At 53.8% G+C, this 14,823-nt stretch overlaps 2 protein-coding genes across 9 annotated transcripts; one reads left to right on the forward strand and one right to left on the reverse strand.

Moving 5' to 3' along the window:
* Positions 1 to 2,329: 2,329 nt before the first annotated feature.
* Positions 2,330 to 12,085, forward strand: PIAS3 (protein inhibitor of activated STAT 3). Of its 4 annotated transcripts, XM_060300254.1 has the most exons (15): positions 3,078 to 3,175; positions 4,715 to 4,827; positions 5,129 to 5,546; positions 5,706 to 5,790; positions 6,027 to 6,077; positions 6,314 to 6,404; positions 6,885 to 7,019; positions 7,239 to 7,344; positions 7,918 to 7,991; positions 8,126 to 8,286; positions 9,266 to 9,399; positions 9,480 to 9,648; positions 9,797 to 9,930; positions 10,290 to 10,327; positions 10,894 to 12,085. In XM_060300254.1, the coding sequence occupies exons 3-15, from the start codon at positions 5,132 to 5,134 to the stop codon at positions 11,158 to 11,160; spliced, it is 1,860 nt and encodes a 619-aa protein (XP_060156237.1). In that variant the 5' UTR covers positions 3,078 to 3,175; positions 4,715 to 4,827; positions 5,129 to 5,131; the 3' UTR covers positions 11,161 to 12,085. The 4 variants fall into 4 exon arrangements, with proteins under 4 accessions (XP_030725133.1, XP_030725131.1, XP_060156237.1 ...); XM_030869273.2 differs by lacking the exons at positions 3,078 to 3,175; positions 4,715 to 4,827 and adding an exon at positions 2,330 to 2,485; XM_030869271.2 differs by lacking the exon at positions 4,715 to 4,827 and having other exon boundaries at positions 3,043 to 3,175.
* Positions 9,065 to 14,790, reverse strand: NUDT17 (nudix hydrolase 17). Of its 5 annotated transcripts, none has more exons than XM_060300311.1 (8): positions 14,595 to 14,790; positions 14,068 to 14,251; positions 13,799 to 13,824; positions 13,569 to 13,661; positions 13,235 to 13,333; positions 12,870 to 13,006; positions 12,349 to 12,501; positions 9,065 to 9,635 (listed from the first exon to the last, which is right to left on the reverse strand). In XM_060300311.1, exons 1-8 carry the CDS (start codon positions 14,637 to 14,639, stop codon positions 9,632 to 9,634), a joined length of 741 nt encoding a protein of 246 aa, XP_060156294.1. In that variant the 5' UTR covers positions 14,640 to 14,790; the 3' UTR covers positions 9,065 to 9,631. The 5 variants fall into 5 exon arrangements, with proteins under 5 accessions (XP_060156294.1, XP_060156282.1, XP_060156279.1 ...); XM_060300299.1 differs by having other exon boundaries at positions 14,068 to 14,212; positions 14,451 to 14,790; XM_060300296.1 differs by having other exon boundaries at positions 14,068 to 14,215; positions 14,451 to 14,790.
* Between the last annotated feature and the right edge of the window lie 33 nt (positions 14,791 to 14,823).

A 14,823-nucleotide genomic window follows, 5' to 3' on the forward strand; every position in this document is an offset into this window, starting at 1 on the left:
AACACCCCCAAGCCCTGAAATTTTCCTTGATTTCATAAATAAATCTTTCTTTCTCAAAGTAACTCTAGTCTTAATGTTCCCCTCTTTCCTCCTGGGCTGTCTCTTCAAGTCGGACTTCAGTAGGGACTTACTACTCCTGCTTCACTTCCCCTTCGTGCTCCAGGCTTCAGATGTGAGTGCATGCGTGAGAGGAGGTGAAGCTCGGTGAGCCATGATGCAGTTCAGACCATGTTTTTGAATGCCCTCGATCTGAAACTTGGTTCTGATTTGCAGGTTCCCTCCTTTGTCTGGTAACATTACTTTATTAAACTGATATTTAAAAGGCCTACTAAGTGCCAGGCACTGGGGATAGAGAGAGCTTGCAGGCAGGATCAGACTCAGGCGCCCTGGTTGCTAGTTTTATGTTATCCTGTAGGGATGCTAGAACTTATAACTGCAATTAACTCTTTTTTTTTTTCCTTGTGAATTTGTTTTTATTGGGATATAGGGGATGGGTTGCGAAATATCTCCATGGGTTATGCCCCATCAGAGAAATGTCCATTCTAATCTCCCTGGAATAGCTTTTGGAACTTTTTCTTGGAGCTTCTGCTCTTGCTATCAGCAGCCTCTTTAGGTCCACTGCTGAGCGGCTCCTCCTTGGAAGAGAATTTCCTCTTTTTCTTGGGGACTCAAATTAACTATTAAAGGAGATCCCTCCTTTATGAAGTCACTAGGAATCAAGGTGAGGTTGATTTTTTTTTCTTTACATTTTTACAGCTTTATTTGGGTATAACTGACATACAATAAGCTGCATGTAAAGGGTACAGTTCGATAAATTTTGACATATGTATACACCCATAAAACCATCACACCATCAAGATGATGAACATATCCATCACTCCCACAGAGTTCCCCCATCTCTCTCTCTTTTTTTAATCTTCCCTCTTCTCCTTCCCCTGAAAATTCTAGAAGATACAAGCTAGTCCATAGTAACTTTTGATATCGAGGACTTAACAGAACAAAAAATGAGCTCAGGGGGCTTCCCTGGTGGCACAGTGGTTGAGAGTCCACCTCCCGATGCAGGGGACGCGGGTTCATGCCCTGGTCCGGGAAGATCCCACCTGCCGTGGAGCGGCTGGGTCCGTGAGCCATGGCCGCTGAGCCTGTGCGTCCGGAGCCTGTGCTCCTCAACGGGAGAGGCCACAACAGTGAGAGGCCCGCGTACCGCAAAAAAAAAAAAAAAAAAAAAAGAGCTCAGGGCCTGATGAAGATTCAAGTGTTGGAGGGAGCAGTTGGGATTTAGAACCAAATACCGGAGCTTGAGGTTCCACCATTGCTGGCAGCAGAGCAGCAAGGAAAGAACCTGAGTGTCAGGAGAGGGCAGACATCCTCCCTAGGGACAAAATCCACAAAGTAGTTGGGTATGGTCCAGTTCAACAGGTACCTGGGGATGTTGGTATGCTGGCACCTTCAGTCTTACAGCTGTGGGGTCTCATGGGAAGGATTATACTGAAGGTTTAAGCTAAATGAGAGGATTACTCATATAATTTATTAAAGCACTCTTTTTGTATGCCAATTATTGGTTTAACCATCTTGCTGCTGCTAGACTGAGAACTCCTGCAAGGATTTTATGTCCTCACCACCTAACAATCTTTGAACAGCATTCAAATATTTATTGAACAAATGACATTATCACTTAGGTCCCAGCCGACTAAGTATAAAATGCTATGAATTTTTCCAGTACCTAGTTTGGGTAAACTGCTCTCACGTTGGTACTTTCAAGGGACCTGCCTGCGAGTGATTAGCTTAGTTGAGAATGGGGCCTCTGGAAGGTCTACAGCTTTGGAGGAAGGAGAGCAGGCAGTTCAGAGTGGCAGAAGGGTGCCCTTTTGGGGTGAGAAAACCTCCCCTCTGTTCACTTTCAGCTACTTCAAAGCTGTGGGGTCTCTGGTGACAGTGTATTTGAGGTAGGGGGTAGGGGACCACAGGCAAAGTTAGGGTTTAGGTACACTTTGGATTTTAGCAGCCCATGTTTTCTTACCCTTAGGGAGAGAGACTCTAAGTAGGAACCTCTTTATGCGATCAGATTCCAGTTCCACACCATCTTATTTGCACCATTCTTCCACCTCAAGCGCATACGCGACTTTGCAAGGGTCACAGCGGTAGTGAGAATGGGAGATAAAAGAACTTCTCTCCTGATCCACTCACTAGAGGAGTTAATCCCTCCCGGCCAGGCTCTGAGTCCCTGCCCCTCCCGTCTCAGGCTCCGCCCCTCCCCCCTTCTCCCGCGGTCCTGGCGGGCTTACCCAGGAGGGGGGCGGCCCCAGCCCCAGCGCTGGGCCGGGCGGAGCTCCCGCCCAGGCGGAGCTGCGGCTGCAGCGTCCAGCTGCCGGACCGACCTCCAGCCGGGCAGACTGCGGGAGCGGCGCCAGGCCCCCTCCCCCCACGTCTCCAGCCCACCCTCTGAGCCTCCCGAGCCCCCTCCCCGCTCCCTGCAACTGTGCTGGTAAGTCCCACTCTCCGCACCAAACTTTTTTGCTGCCGAGTTTGAGTCCTACCGCCGGACCACGAGATACAATGTAATTGGGGGGGAGGGGGTGAATTGAGAATAGAATGAACTCTTCACGACACCATAGCCTCTCTAAAATGGATCAGATCTCCCCCATTACCCGAATTAGTAGAACTCTTGAATTTAGATGGTTAAACTTGTAGATAAGGAGCTGAGGGTATTTCCTCCAACTTCGCTACCCCTCCCCCATTTCTCTGAGATTTAGCCCTTCCCGATACTTTCTCTCCATATTCCAAGTATCTTTGGCTCCCTAAAACCTCATCCCTTCTCAACCCCGGCGTGGCAAAGCCCCCTCCTCCAGGTGCTTCGGGTCCACCTCCTTTCCCATGCCCCCTGGGACCCCGCGATCCTTCGGGCGGTACACTCCCTCCGGGTCTACCGGTCTGGCACACCGGCCAAAGACGTGCAGGGGCTGGGTTCGGCTGTGGAGGGAGGGGCTGAGGCTGGGTCCAAAACCCGGCGGGCGGGGCCGGGAAGGGGAGGTGTAGGGGGCCGGACTGGGCGGAGCAGGCGGCATTTGCGGCCGGCGCCGGGGTGGAGAGTTGTGCGCCGGTCCCTGGGCCTGAGCTCGGGCTCGGGCTCGGGCGCCTGCGATGTCTCAAGATGGCGGAGCTGGGCGAATTAAAGGTACCGGCCCCCTCCCCCATCCCCATCGGGACTGAGCCCGGCTGTACGCCGAGTCCGGGAAGCGACCGAGACTGGGTGCTGAGGGCTCGGGTGGGGGCCGGAGACGTGGCGGGGACTGGCTGCCGGGGATGGTGAGAAGTGCCTGTGGGCGACGAAGGGGCTGCGGCGGGGCTCCGGGGGCGGGGCCGCGGGGCAGATATAGGGGTGGGGCCGAGGGGAATTGCCGCAGTTGGGGGCCGAGGCGCAGGGGGCGGGGACGCGGGGTAGAAGTCGGATTTGGTAGTAGGGGCAGATGTAGGAGTTGGGCCAGGAGGAAAAGCTGCTGTAGAGGCAAAGGGGGCGAGTCGATCAAGGGCCAGAGATGCGACAGTAGGGGGCAGATGTTGGATGTGACTGGGGGGCAGATTACGGGTAGGCTCCTCGGGGGAAAGGCGCTGAGAGGATAGAGGCTTTGGGGCTGCTATTGGGATCTGAGCCTTGGGAAGTACCAGTAGGCGGCTGAGATCTAGGGGGCGGGGCTGTGCGGGGCTAGATCGAGGGGTGGGGCAGAAGCATCCTGGAGGCTGAGAAGAAGGTCCTGCCTTAGTGAGTCGGTATCTTTGGGCAGAGGAGTGAAACTATGGGATAGAAAGGGAGAAGTTCTTGACAAAGCTAGTGGAGAAATAAAGGCAGGACGGAGGAAATTAGGATGGGGAGAAAGGTAGAGGAGCAAGTTTTTAATCATATTCCTCAAAAGGGGCCCAAAGCCATAATGTCTCCTGTGAGGGGAAGAATTGTGAAGGGCTAGGAAGGCCTGCCCGTGGCAGGGTCTCCTAGAGATTCATAGAAGTGAGTCCTTTAAAGAGAGAGCTTACCACTACCAGAGACTTGAGGATAACCATATCCGAGGACATCTCACAGAACCTTTAAAAACCATGGGGTTCATCCCCCTGTCTCCTGGCTTTATTCTGCCTTTTGAAATGGAGCCATTTTCTTGGGAGGGCCTGAGGTCTAGTTACTGGGTCTAGCTGCCTAGGAGAGCATGCAATTCTGCACCCTGGCTCAGGGGCTGCTCACCTTCTCCTCACCCTCCCAGGGCCTCTGTTTAGAGCTTCCCTCTTCCCTCTTCCACCCCTGTGGGGGAGGGGGAGGATCACTTATTTTCTCTGGGTAGGAGAGAAGCAGGATATTAGTTCCTGGCAGATGGAGTAAATGGGTAAACAGGAAGGATACCTGGATTTCACAATTCGCTGTTAACCTCTCACCCCAAGTTTTGGTCCTGTTTCTCTCCCACAGAAATAGGACTGAGGGGAGGTGGTTATGTAAATGACACTGAGAAAGGATTTGGGGGAGTTATGAGCATTGAACCCTGACCTGAAAACCCTGGCCACAAAAGCTTCAGAGGGTTGGGGAAAATAGCTGAGGTAGATCGAGGTGTTGGGAGGGGTGGGCCGTGGGGCACAATCCTCCAGCCACCTGGCCCCTTTCTTCTCTATGGGGCTGTCTGGCCTGAATCCTCTTCTCCCCCCTCCTTCTCCCTGTCTCCTATCCTCTTCCCAGGAGCTGGGATGGATCTGAGTGTCTGAGAAAGAGCAGGAGAGGAGATAAGCAGCTTACAGGAGGGTCCAGGCTCACCGCAGGGATGGAGGGAAAAGGCTGTAGTGGACTGAGAGGTGTGCTTTGGGGTGGCATGCTGTCTGCACCCTGCCCTCACCTGTTAAACTGCCAGGCACAGGGAGATAGGGCTGCTCAAGCCTGGGGGGCAGTGGTGAGGTGATCTGAGGGTTGCTAAAATGCGACCTAGATGTCCGTTTGGCCAGCTTCGCTGTCTGGCAGTAATCCACTGGCTGCAAAGCACCTTTCTGATTAGTGCTGGAGGGAAAGTGCATTGCCCACCTACTAGCTCAGCCCCAGTGTCTTTGGCAGGACAGCCCTGTGCAAGGTAGGATTCTCACGCTTCTCTGGTCTCCACAGCACATGGTGATGAGTTTCCGGGTGTCTGAGCTCCAGGTGCTCCTCGGCTTCGCTGGCCGGAACAAGAGTGGACGGAAGCACGAGCTCCTGGCCAAGGCCCTGCACCTCCTCAAGTCCAGCTGTGCCCCCAGCGTCCAGATGAAGATCAAAGAGCTTTACCGCCGACGCTTTCCCCGGAAGACCCTGGGGCCCTCCGATCTTTCTCTGCTCTCTCTGCCCCCTGGCACCCCTCCTGTAGGCTCTCCTGGTCCTCTAGCTCCCATCCCCCCAGCCCTCTTGGCCCCTGGCACCCTGCTGGGCCCCAAGCGTGAAGTGGACATGCACCCCCCTCTGCCCCAGCCTGTGCACCCTGATGTCACCATGAAACCATTGCCCTTCTATGAAATCTACGGGGAGCTCATCCGGCCCACCACCCTTGGTATGGCTCTTTGTGATCCCTGGGTCTTCCTGGACTCCATGCCTCTTTCCCAAGCCTTTCTTAGGCTTTAGTCCTGTGGGATCAGCACCCTGGAATAGGGGCAACTTCTGTGGCTGCCTGTGCATGGGCTTGGGAATAACTGCCCCTTTGTGTCCTCAGCATCCACTTCTAGCCAGCGGTTTGAGGAAGCGCACTTCACCTTTGCCCTCACTCCCCAGCAAGTGCAGCAGATTCTCACATCCAGGTACATCTCTTTCAGTCGTCCTGCCTCATCCTTGGGTGGTTACCCTTAGACTCTGCTCTCTGACTTTCTTCTCTTCTGCCCTGCCCTCCTTCCTCTCCATCCTCCTGCACCTGCTTTGTCCCTCATTCTCTTGTATGTCCCTTCTCTATTCTCTGGACATCTAACTTTCTGTGTCTCTTTTCACCCCTGCCCTTCAGGGGCCACATACTGACATCTCTCCTCCCTCCCTCTTCCAGAGAGGTTCTGCCAGGAGCGAAATGTGATTATACCATACAGGTGCAGCTAAGGTGAGTTGATTCTCCCTCCCCTCAGGGCTCCCACTGAGGGTGGGAATGAAGTAAGGGTATGACGGTTACTATTAGGAGGTTACTATTAGGACATGCTCTGCCATGTCCACCCCAGCCCTAGGATTCTTGTTTGGAAGCTGAAGGCTACAGATATCCATGACTGATTTTCTGAGGTTGCCTGCCTCTCTCTGCAAGAACTGCCTCCCACCCTTTCATCTTCTCTCATCTCTTACCAGGTTCTGTCTCTGTGAGACCAGCTGCCCCCAAGAGGATTACTTCCCCCCCAACCTCTTTGTCAAGGTCAATGGGAAACTGTGCCCCCTGCCGGTAAATGCTCTTCCCTTCTTCTGGCAGTAACCCCTTCCCTGTTTTAGTTCCTAAATGTTACATCTTTTATGAAAGAGACATGCCTGACATAGTAGGTGCTCACTTTACTGACTGAATCAATATAATCTAGAGAGTACCAAGATAGGGCTGAACAAGGGTTCTCTCAGAACCCAGAGGGGGGATATTAGTTCAACTCAAAGGTTCAGGAAAGATTCTCAGAAGTGATGACCCTAGAGCTGAGGGTTGGAAGAAGTGGGGTATCCCTACTCTTCCTCTTCAAGAACTCAGTGAGCAGGTTTCTATTTATCTGGTCAGTGAGTAAGTTATCCTTTTTCCCCAGGAATGAACCCTAGAGAGTTGCTGCCAACCCTAGAGAGTGCCCCAGTTTTTTGTCACTGAATGGGCCCCCGTCTCACTCATCTCAGTGAGTGACCTAAGACAAGGTGTCTTAACCAGGCCCTCCCTCCCTCCCTCCCCCAGGGTTACCTTCCCCCTACCAAGAATGGGGCTGAGCCCAAGAGGCCCAGCCGCCCCATCAACATCACACCCCTGGCTCGACTCTCGGCCACTGTTCCCAACACCATTGTGGTCAACTGGTCGTCTGAGTTTGGACGGGTGAGCGTGGCTGAGGCTGGGGGCCTGGAGAAGCCTGCAGGGAGTGAGAGGGAATCATCCAGTGCATTGGGCTGGGGAAACATCTTTCTCTTCGTGGGTCTCTCTGCATTAACTTGCTGTCTCTGGCCCTCATGTGACAAGGTGGGGGGCTGCTGGTGGTGGTGGTGGTAGTGGTGTACGAAGCAGAGGCTGATTGTCTCCCCCCGCACCTCCAAGTAGAATTACTCCTTGTCTGTGTACCTGGTGAGGCAGCTGACCGCAGGAACCCTTCTACAAAAACTCAGAGCAAAGGGCATCCGGAACCCAGACCATTCCCGGGCACTGAGTGAGTAACATCCCGTCCCTCTTCTCTCTGACCAGTATCCAATTCTTCCTGGCCCTCGAGCCTTTACAGTTAAAACTCATACCCCTCTTAGGACAACTTACTTCACCTCTCACATGAACCCCAACCCGTGCCGTACCCCTGTTACCAATCTTTGTGGTTGAAAAGTGGGGCCACTTCAGGCATTGACACCCTTGCATTCCCAATTATACATCTGCTTTGCACCTCGCAGACCTTAACTCCAGCCCTGTTGGAATTTGGGTTCTCCAGACTAGAAAGTGTCTTTAAGTATCATCAACACTAACCCTCTTGTGCTGCTTCAATTCCCTCTAGGTCATCTCTGCCACAGTGTCACCCAGCTGTATTTAAGCATCTTCAGGGATGGGGAAATCTCTCCCCGCCACCTAGCCTTCGTAATGCAGATCCCAGACCACCCCCATGTGACATCCCATTGGCCCCCAAAGGCGCTCTACCCAGCCGCCTCTCAGCCAGAGCCATCTGCTTCTGGCCTCACCACCTCCCGGGCTTCTCTCCAGCCTTGCTGACCCCATGGCTCTGGCCCCACTCTTGTTTCAGTCAAGGAGAAGCTGACCGCTGACCCGGACAGTGAGGTGGCCACTACAAGTCTCCGGGTGTCACTCATGTGCCCGGTGGGTACAAGGGAGAAGAGAAGGGGGAGGAGTGGTGGGTTAAACCTCTAGACTCAGATGAGGGTTCCTAGGGCTATTAGAGTGAGGATCTCTGGGACATGGGGACTCTGACCAGAGAACTCGTCTCTCCTCAGCTAGGGAAGATGCGCTTGACTGTCCCTTGTCGGGCCCTCACCTGCGCCCACCTGCAGAGCTTCGATGCTGCCCTTTATCTACAGATGAATGAGAAGAAGCCAACGTGGACATGTCCTGTGTGTGATAAGAAGGCTCCCTATGAATCTCTTATCATTGATGGGTAGGGCTGTTCTGCATTCAGCTTCCTTTTACCTAGGACATCCACTAGGACTGGCCCCTGCCCCCATATATAAATATATATCTGTAACTTACTTTCCCTCCCAACTTTTAACATACCTGTCTCTTTTATATAAATATTACCTATCTATTTATCTATCTCTCCCTCCAACATTGAGGACTTCACTACACACCGTACTAAGTACTTTGCATGCCTTATCTCATTGAGTCCTATGAGATGCCAGTAACCCTGTGAGATAGGTACGGTCATTACAGGTGAGGAAGCTGAGACCTAGTATCTTGCTCAAAGTTACAGTGTTAGTAAGTGGCAGAGCCAGTGTATCAAACTGTTACATCAAACAATTACCTGACCTCTTACTGAACATAGCAATAAAGTTCTTTTGATCTAGCGACTCCTAACCTGCTTCCAGAGCCTACATTATGGTTCTTGTTCCCAGTGCCTCTTTTTTTTTTTTTTTGCGGTACGCGGGCCTCTCACTGCTGTGGCCTCTCCTGTTGCGGAGCACAGGCTCTGGAAGCGCAGGCTCAGCGGCCACGGCTTACGGGCCCAGCCACTCCGCGGCATGTGGGATCTTCCCAGACCGGGGCACGAACCCACCCGTGTCCCCTGCATCGGCAGGCGGACTCTCAACCACTGCGCCACCAGGGAAGCCCCCAGTGCCTCTTTTTGAGGTAGCTTATAGAGTTCTGTTATTTCTGCTCCTTCTGTTTTGTTCCTAGTACTACATGGAACACGTGCTTAGAATGTATTTATTTTAAAACTCAGCATTTAAAATTTTCAAAGCTCTTTTATGCACCTTACTTTATTTGATTCCAACAACTCAGAGAGGTCAGGAGGGTAGATAACATCCCTAATTTACAGGTGAGGAAACTGAGGTTCAGGAAGGTGAGTCCCAGAACTCCCTGGCTACTGTTGCAGCCATCTCCCAGCCACATGAATTCCTATCTCTCCCCTCCCCTAGTTTATTCATGGAGATTCTTAATTCCTGCTCGGATTGTGATGAGATCCAGTTCATGGAAGATGGATCCTGGTGCCCAATGAAACCCAAGAAGGAGGCATCTGAGGTTTGCCCCCCGCCAGGGTATGGGCTGGATGGTGAGTGACCCCCTGTCCCCCAGTTGAGCTAAGTCTTGTATGGCCTCTTCTCTGAGACACAGTCTTCTTACCAACCACAGGCCTCCAGTATAGCCCAGTCCAAGAGGGCAATCCATCAGAGAATAAGAAGAAGGTTGAAGTTATTGACTTGACAATAGAAAGCTCATCAGACGAGGAGGACCTGCCCCCGACGAAGAAGCACTGTCCTGTCACTTCAGCTGCTATCCCAGCTCTACCTGGAAGCAAAGGGTATGAAGAAATAGGCTGAATCTATAGCAGAAGGGAGAGGAAGAAGTCAGGAACGCTTTCTGATCACTGGGCAAACTCGGGGGCAGAGAGGGGACTTGAGAGGCTGAGCTGGGTGAGGACACCTGTGATTCCTTCTGTCTCCTCACAGAGTCCTGACATCTGGTCACCAGCCATCTTCGGTGCTACGGAGCCCTGCTATGGGCACGCTGGGCGGGGATTTCCTGTCCAGTCTCCCACTACATGAGTACCCACCTGCCTTCCCACTGGGGGCTGATATACAAGGTATGACACTGATCACAAGGTGGGGCCGTGCACTGCCATATCCTCCCCCAAACCAGCTCACAACCCTTGCTCCTTTTCAGCGCTTTTTAGCTGTTTTGCAAAGGGCCACAATCCAAGGAACTTCTTTGATATTGTGTGTGTGTGTGTGCGCGCGCGCGTGCGTGTGGGGGTGTGTGTGTGTGCGTGCGTGTGGGGGTGTGTGTGTGTGCGTGCGTGTGGGGGTGTGTGTGTGTGCGTGCGTGTGGGGGTGTGTGTGTGTGCGTGCGTGTGGGGGTGTGTGTGTGTGCGTGCGTGTGGGGGTGTGTGTGTGGTGAAGGGGTCAGATAGGAGGTTGATTTTAATTTTTCTTCTCCTACCAGGTTTAGATTTATTTTCTTTCCTTCAGACTGAGAGTCAGGTAAGTGGTCCCTTCTCCATCTCAGATTGCTGAAGCCTCCTTTCTAGGTACTGATGGGCCCCCTTACTCTCTCATTTTCCCCGGGGACCTTAATGTGCTTCTCCATGAAGGAAGGAAACTGCGGTACAGGCAGTTTATTTCCCTCCTAGGCCCCACTGGGATTTCTTCGGATTCTCACCCATGTCTTCCTCTGTCCTCTGTTACTTACTGTTCTGTCTCCAGAGTTTTTAGTGTAGTTCTGTGCCTGTCTGCTCACCCCTCCCCACCCCCCCCAAACCCATGTGCACTTGAGCACCATGACTGCCCCAGCCGGACATTCCACACATTTCAGACGCCCACAGGGCCGAGAATCTAGCAAGCTGGTGGGGCTGTCTCCAGGCAGGGAAGAGGGGTGGGGTGTGGGGAAGTAGGGGAAGGAGTCAGAGGGAGGCTCTCCTGCTTCTCAGAGAATACTTTGGGATCCTGAGGGGTTTATTTATCCCATATGATATTTCTGAGATGAGTGACTGGGAGGCGGTTTGTAAAGTCAGGATAAAATCTTAAACCATGCTCTTGATTCCTCCCAGCACTATGGTCCGTCCGTCATCACCTCGCTAGACGAACAGGATGCCCTGGGCCACTTCTTCCAGTACCGAGGAACCCCTTCCCACTTCCTGGGCCCGCTAGGCCCCACGTTGGGGAGCTCTCACCGCAGCACCACTCCGGCACCCCCTCCTGGCCGTGTCAGTAGCATTGTGGCCCCTGGGGGAAACTTAAGGGAGGGGCATGGAGGACCCCTGCCCTCAGGTCCCTCTTTGACTGGCTGTCGGTCAGACATCATTTCCCTGGACTGAGTCCCCTGGATCATGGAGCCTTCACCGCCTCGCAACACTGAGCAAGTATGCTGTGGAGTCTGGAACCCTGGCCCCTCTGACCCATCAGAAGGGCTTTGGTCAAGGCCAGAAAGATCTTCATGGACACCTGTTTTTGGCCTTATCTCTGCCTGACAAGGCTAGCACCCAAAGGGTTAATATTTAACCTCTTTTAAAGGACATTTGGGGTCTGTTTTTGGAAATGTTCTTTGATGTCCAGCCCATTCCTTTGGGTCTGTTAACCTAGGCAGTGGGAGGCAAATGGGATGGGATGTGAGTTGGGGAAAGGGCTGAATCCTCAGCCTTGACTGTCTAAAGCCTCGTGGGGAAGGGGCCCTTCTCGTGTCCCCCAGATGCCCTCTCTTCCCACTCCCCAAAGCCGGCTGTGTTCCTTCCCCATATCCATTGTCTCTTCACGTCCATTCCGTTCTCTTTGGCCAAACAGACAGCTGGAGTAACTGAGATAGGCAGACACATGGACAGAGAACTCTATTTTGGGTTGCATATTTTTTGTGTGTAAACAAGAAAAACCAAAATACTCCAAAGATGACTTTCCCTGCCTCCTGCTTCCCAGTGTGACTGAGGAGGAGATAAGGCCTTAGCCCTGATCCCCAGGGGTTTGGGAGAAGGGCCTGGCCAATCGCCTGGGTCTCTCTATTTATATATTTAAGTAAGTTCACAATGATGCTTATGCTGACCAGCCTGGAGCCTGAGCTTCTAAAGGCCCATGGCCCTGTGGTTAGGTCTGGCTCATTCTGCACCTTTCCTGGGAGGTGGGAGCACCCTTGTGCTCTCTCCAGTCTCCCTTTTCAGGCTCCTCTAGGGCCTAGGATCTATGTTGTAATTTTACTTTCTATTCCCACAGTTGTAGCAAAGTTCTTACCCATAATAAAGGTTGTGGATGTTCTGTGAGTGTCACGGAGGTGGGCTGGGGAGGGGATTAAGCACTTTGCTTTCCAGATCCCTGGTTTGTGGGGGGTGGGATGGGCCACGTTCTGTTCTTCCCTTGCAGGCCCTGGGTCCGAGTGAGCTCCACTTCCACATGGTAGGGGTGTCACACTGAGGATTTCCAAGGGCAGTTCTTTCTTCCTTTCTTTCCCCCACACCCATAAAAACACTAGACCATTCAGCCCAACACTGTGGAGTCCTTAAGTCCTTCCTCATCCTTACCTGCCCAGATGCTGTAGCCAGAGCCTGAGGGCAAACTTGGTCCCAGTGCTGACCCTCTCTTTGCTATCTGCCGTGGCTGGGGTCGTCCGCAGCAGTGTGGACGTGGGCAAGACCAGAGGTCGAGCTCCTCCATTCTCTTCTAGTTCCACCGCACTGCAGAACGACAGCTCCTGTCTGGGCTGTGCCTTGTGGCTTAGCCCACTTCCGTATCCATAAGGTCATCTGATCCTCCCAACCACCACAGGAGAGGGGTGGGTGGGTGTTAACCTCATTTTACAGAAAGAAGAGTTAAATGACTTGCCCCCATGAGAGAGTGGGACTGAAACCCAGGTCTTCAGTGCTAGCCAGTTGGACAGGAACCCTTGGAGTATCATGGGCAATATCTTTGATCTCATGTGCTCTCTTCATTATCAGTTGACCCACTCCCTCCCTAAATCTCCCCCACAGCACAAAATTTCCTCTGAACTTCTCAGTGTGTATGTGTTGGTGTGTTGGAGGGTTAGGGAGAAGCTCCTACTTACAGGACAGAAGGCGGTAGGTCCTGGGGAAGATGTCTGGGTGTCTCTGTCCCATCCTCTGTGGCAGCCACCGCAGCTGCTACATCTGGTCCCAGCCACATAAGGGCGCTCACCTCTCTTGGGTTTGGTTGGATCCGGGCCTGGAGCCAGACATGTTGATCCCTTAGTCATGGCCTCTCTCAGAAGACCTGTTCTGGATCACAGCCCACCCACAGGTGGAGTGGAGAGACTTGGGGCAGGGACAAGGGGAGAGGCTACTGGATTTCTTGGTTATCTCTGACCTTCCCTCTCCCCCTCCTTAGTCATAGTCGGAACCAGTCTGTTTGGTTGTCCTAAGCCGCATTTTCTTCCTCTACTGCCAGCCCTACCTGTAGCTGCTGCTGTGACTCCTGGGAAATGACAAGTAGATAGAGAATGATGTGATGGTATTTGGGGAGACCCCAGCTCAGCCTAGGAGGGTAGGCAGACTAAGAGAGAAGAAAACAAAAATGAGAACTTCCTGTCCCTTTTTGGGGCTTTGTAAATGCAGCTGAGGAAGTGGAGAGTAGAAGTGGTGGAGAAGGGACATGGGTAAGGGTCGTGGGCTTGGGAACTCCAGACCACCCACACTCCATCGGGTCCCATGTGGTCAAGGCAAGTGTGGCTGTTCTCTGGGCTTTGGTGGGTTAGAAGCTGTTAAGGGCTCCCAGGTCCCTGTCTCACCTCCCATAACCCCAGAGGGACCCCAGAGAACTGGCCCTGGGGCAGCTGTAGTCCACTCTCCTCCCAAAGCTCTCGAAGTCCTCCGTCCAGCAGCTGGGAGTGAGGGGGCAAGAGGTCAGAGAGGCCACCGCCTGACTCCTCCAAGTCCTGTGTTTCCCCTTCCCTCAGCCCACACCCAAGGTGGTCCCTCCTTCAGGGCGGGGTGCAGGTTGGGTCAGTGGATTGGCTACCTCTTCATCAGGCTCCACGTGCCCACCTGCAACAACAGTGGGACCAGCAGGTGAATGGTGGTGTTCCTGGTCAGGGACACTCACTCACTGTTTACACCGCCCCCTCCTCCAGTGGGCACAGATGCAGTTGTAGCCCCTTGTGATTATGGGACCTGTTGATACCACATTTCTGGGCCTACTTCTCTGTCATTCTGAGACTGGGAATAGCACTGTTGGGTAAAGGGCAGATTTCTTTCCTGGACTTAGGGCCTTGCCCTCAGACCGCTCACCTGGGGGTACCCAGAGGTTGGGGGAAACGTTGAGAGTTTGTGTCCTTCGGGTCAGCAAGACAGTCTGATCGCTGGACTGCAGAACGACCGCCACAGCCAGATCCACACCTGGATTCGTGGGCAGCTCGGCCCCAGGAGCCCTGGGCTGCTGATCCAGGGCCGAAAAAGGGCAGAAAGGGGGTCGCTGGGGGGAGGGAGCCGCTGGGGTTAATATCTCAGAAGCGAGGCGTGGCTTTCAAAAACTGGGCGACACCCCGATGGGGAAAGAGGCCACGGCAGGCGACTGGCCCCCAGGCCTCTCGCCTCCAGCCCCCACCCGATCCCAGTCCCTACCTTCGGCCCTTCACCCCCCGCCCCCGCCCCGTGCGCCCCCGTCTCCGGACCTGGAGCGGAAGCCTGGCGGAGGCGCCTGGGAACGGCCTGTCCGAGAGGACGAGTTCTCCCCGCTTGAGGCCGCAGTACGTGGGCCACGGCCCGAGCCCCGGCCCGGCGCCCAGGAGGCCACACACGCTCTGCGCGAAGCTCACCGACTCCGGCCGTCCGGACAGGAGAAGCACCCTCGCCGCCGCCATAACGCGGCTCTGGGGTCTCTGCGGCCCACTCCGCGCCCTCTAGTGGCCCAGCGGGCTTCCCCTCGGAGCCTTCCGCCGGGTGGGAAGGAAGCCCGGCTTCCGGGACTTCCCCCGGGAAATTTAGGCAAGACACTTGGGGATGAACCAGGGGTGTGATAGGTAAATGACAAAGGGGAACAACTCT

This window comes from Globicephala melas, chromosome 1, assembly GCF_963455315.2.
Source record: "Globicephala melas chromosome 1, mGloMel1.2, whole genome shotgun sequence".
In the NCBI taxonomy this organism is placed as follows: domain Eukaryota; kingdom Metazoa; phylum Chordata; class Mammalia; order Artiodactyla; family Delphinidae; genus Globicephala; species Globicephala melas.

What these genes read in the sequence shown, in the direction of transcription:
- PIAS3 (XM_030869271.2), top strand. Translation starts at nt 3,152, where the DNA reads ATGGCGGAGCTGGGCGAATTAAAG. An exon ending in ACCATACAGGTGCAGCTAAG is followed by an intron (nt 6,078 to 6,313) that starts GTGAGTTGATTC and finishes ATCTCTTACCAG; the next exon opens with GTTCTGTCTCTGTGAGACCA. An exon ending in GGAAACTGTGCCCCCTGCCG is followed by an intron (nt 6,405 to 6,884) that starts GTAAATGCTCTT and finishes TCCCTCCCCCAG; the next exon opens with GGTTACCTTCCCCCTACCAA.
- NUDT17 (XM_030869284.2), bottom strand. Translation starts at nt 14,639, where the DNA reads ATGGCGGCGGCGAGGGTGCTTCTCCTGTCCGGACGGCCGGAGTCGGTG. An exon ending in ACGTGGAGCCTGATGAAGAG is followed by an intron (nt 13,662 to 13,798) that starts GTAGCCAATCCA and finishes CCTCACTCCCAG; the next exon opens with CTGCTGGACGGAGGACTTCG. An exon ending in AGTCACAGCAGCAGCTACAG is followed by an intron (nt 13,007 to 13,234) that starts GTAGGGCTGGCA and finishes GTCTGGCTCCAG; the next exon opens with GCCCGGATCCAACCAAACCC.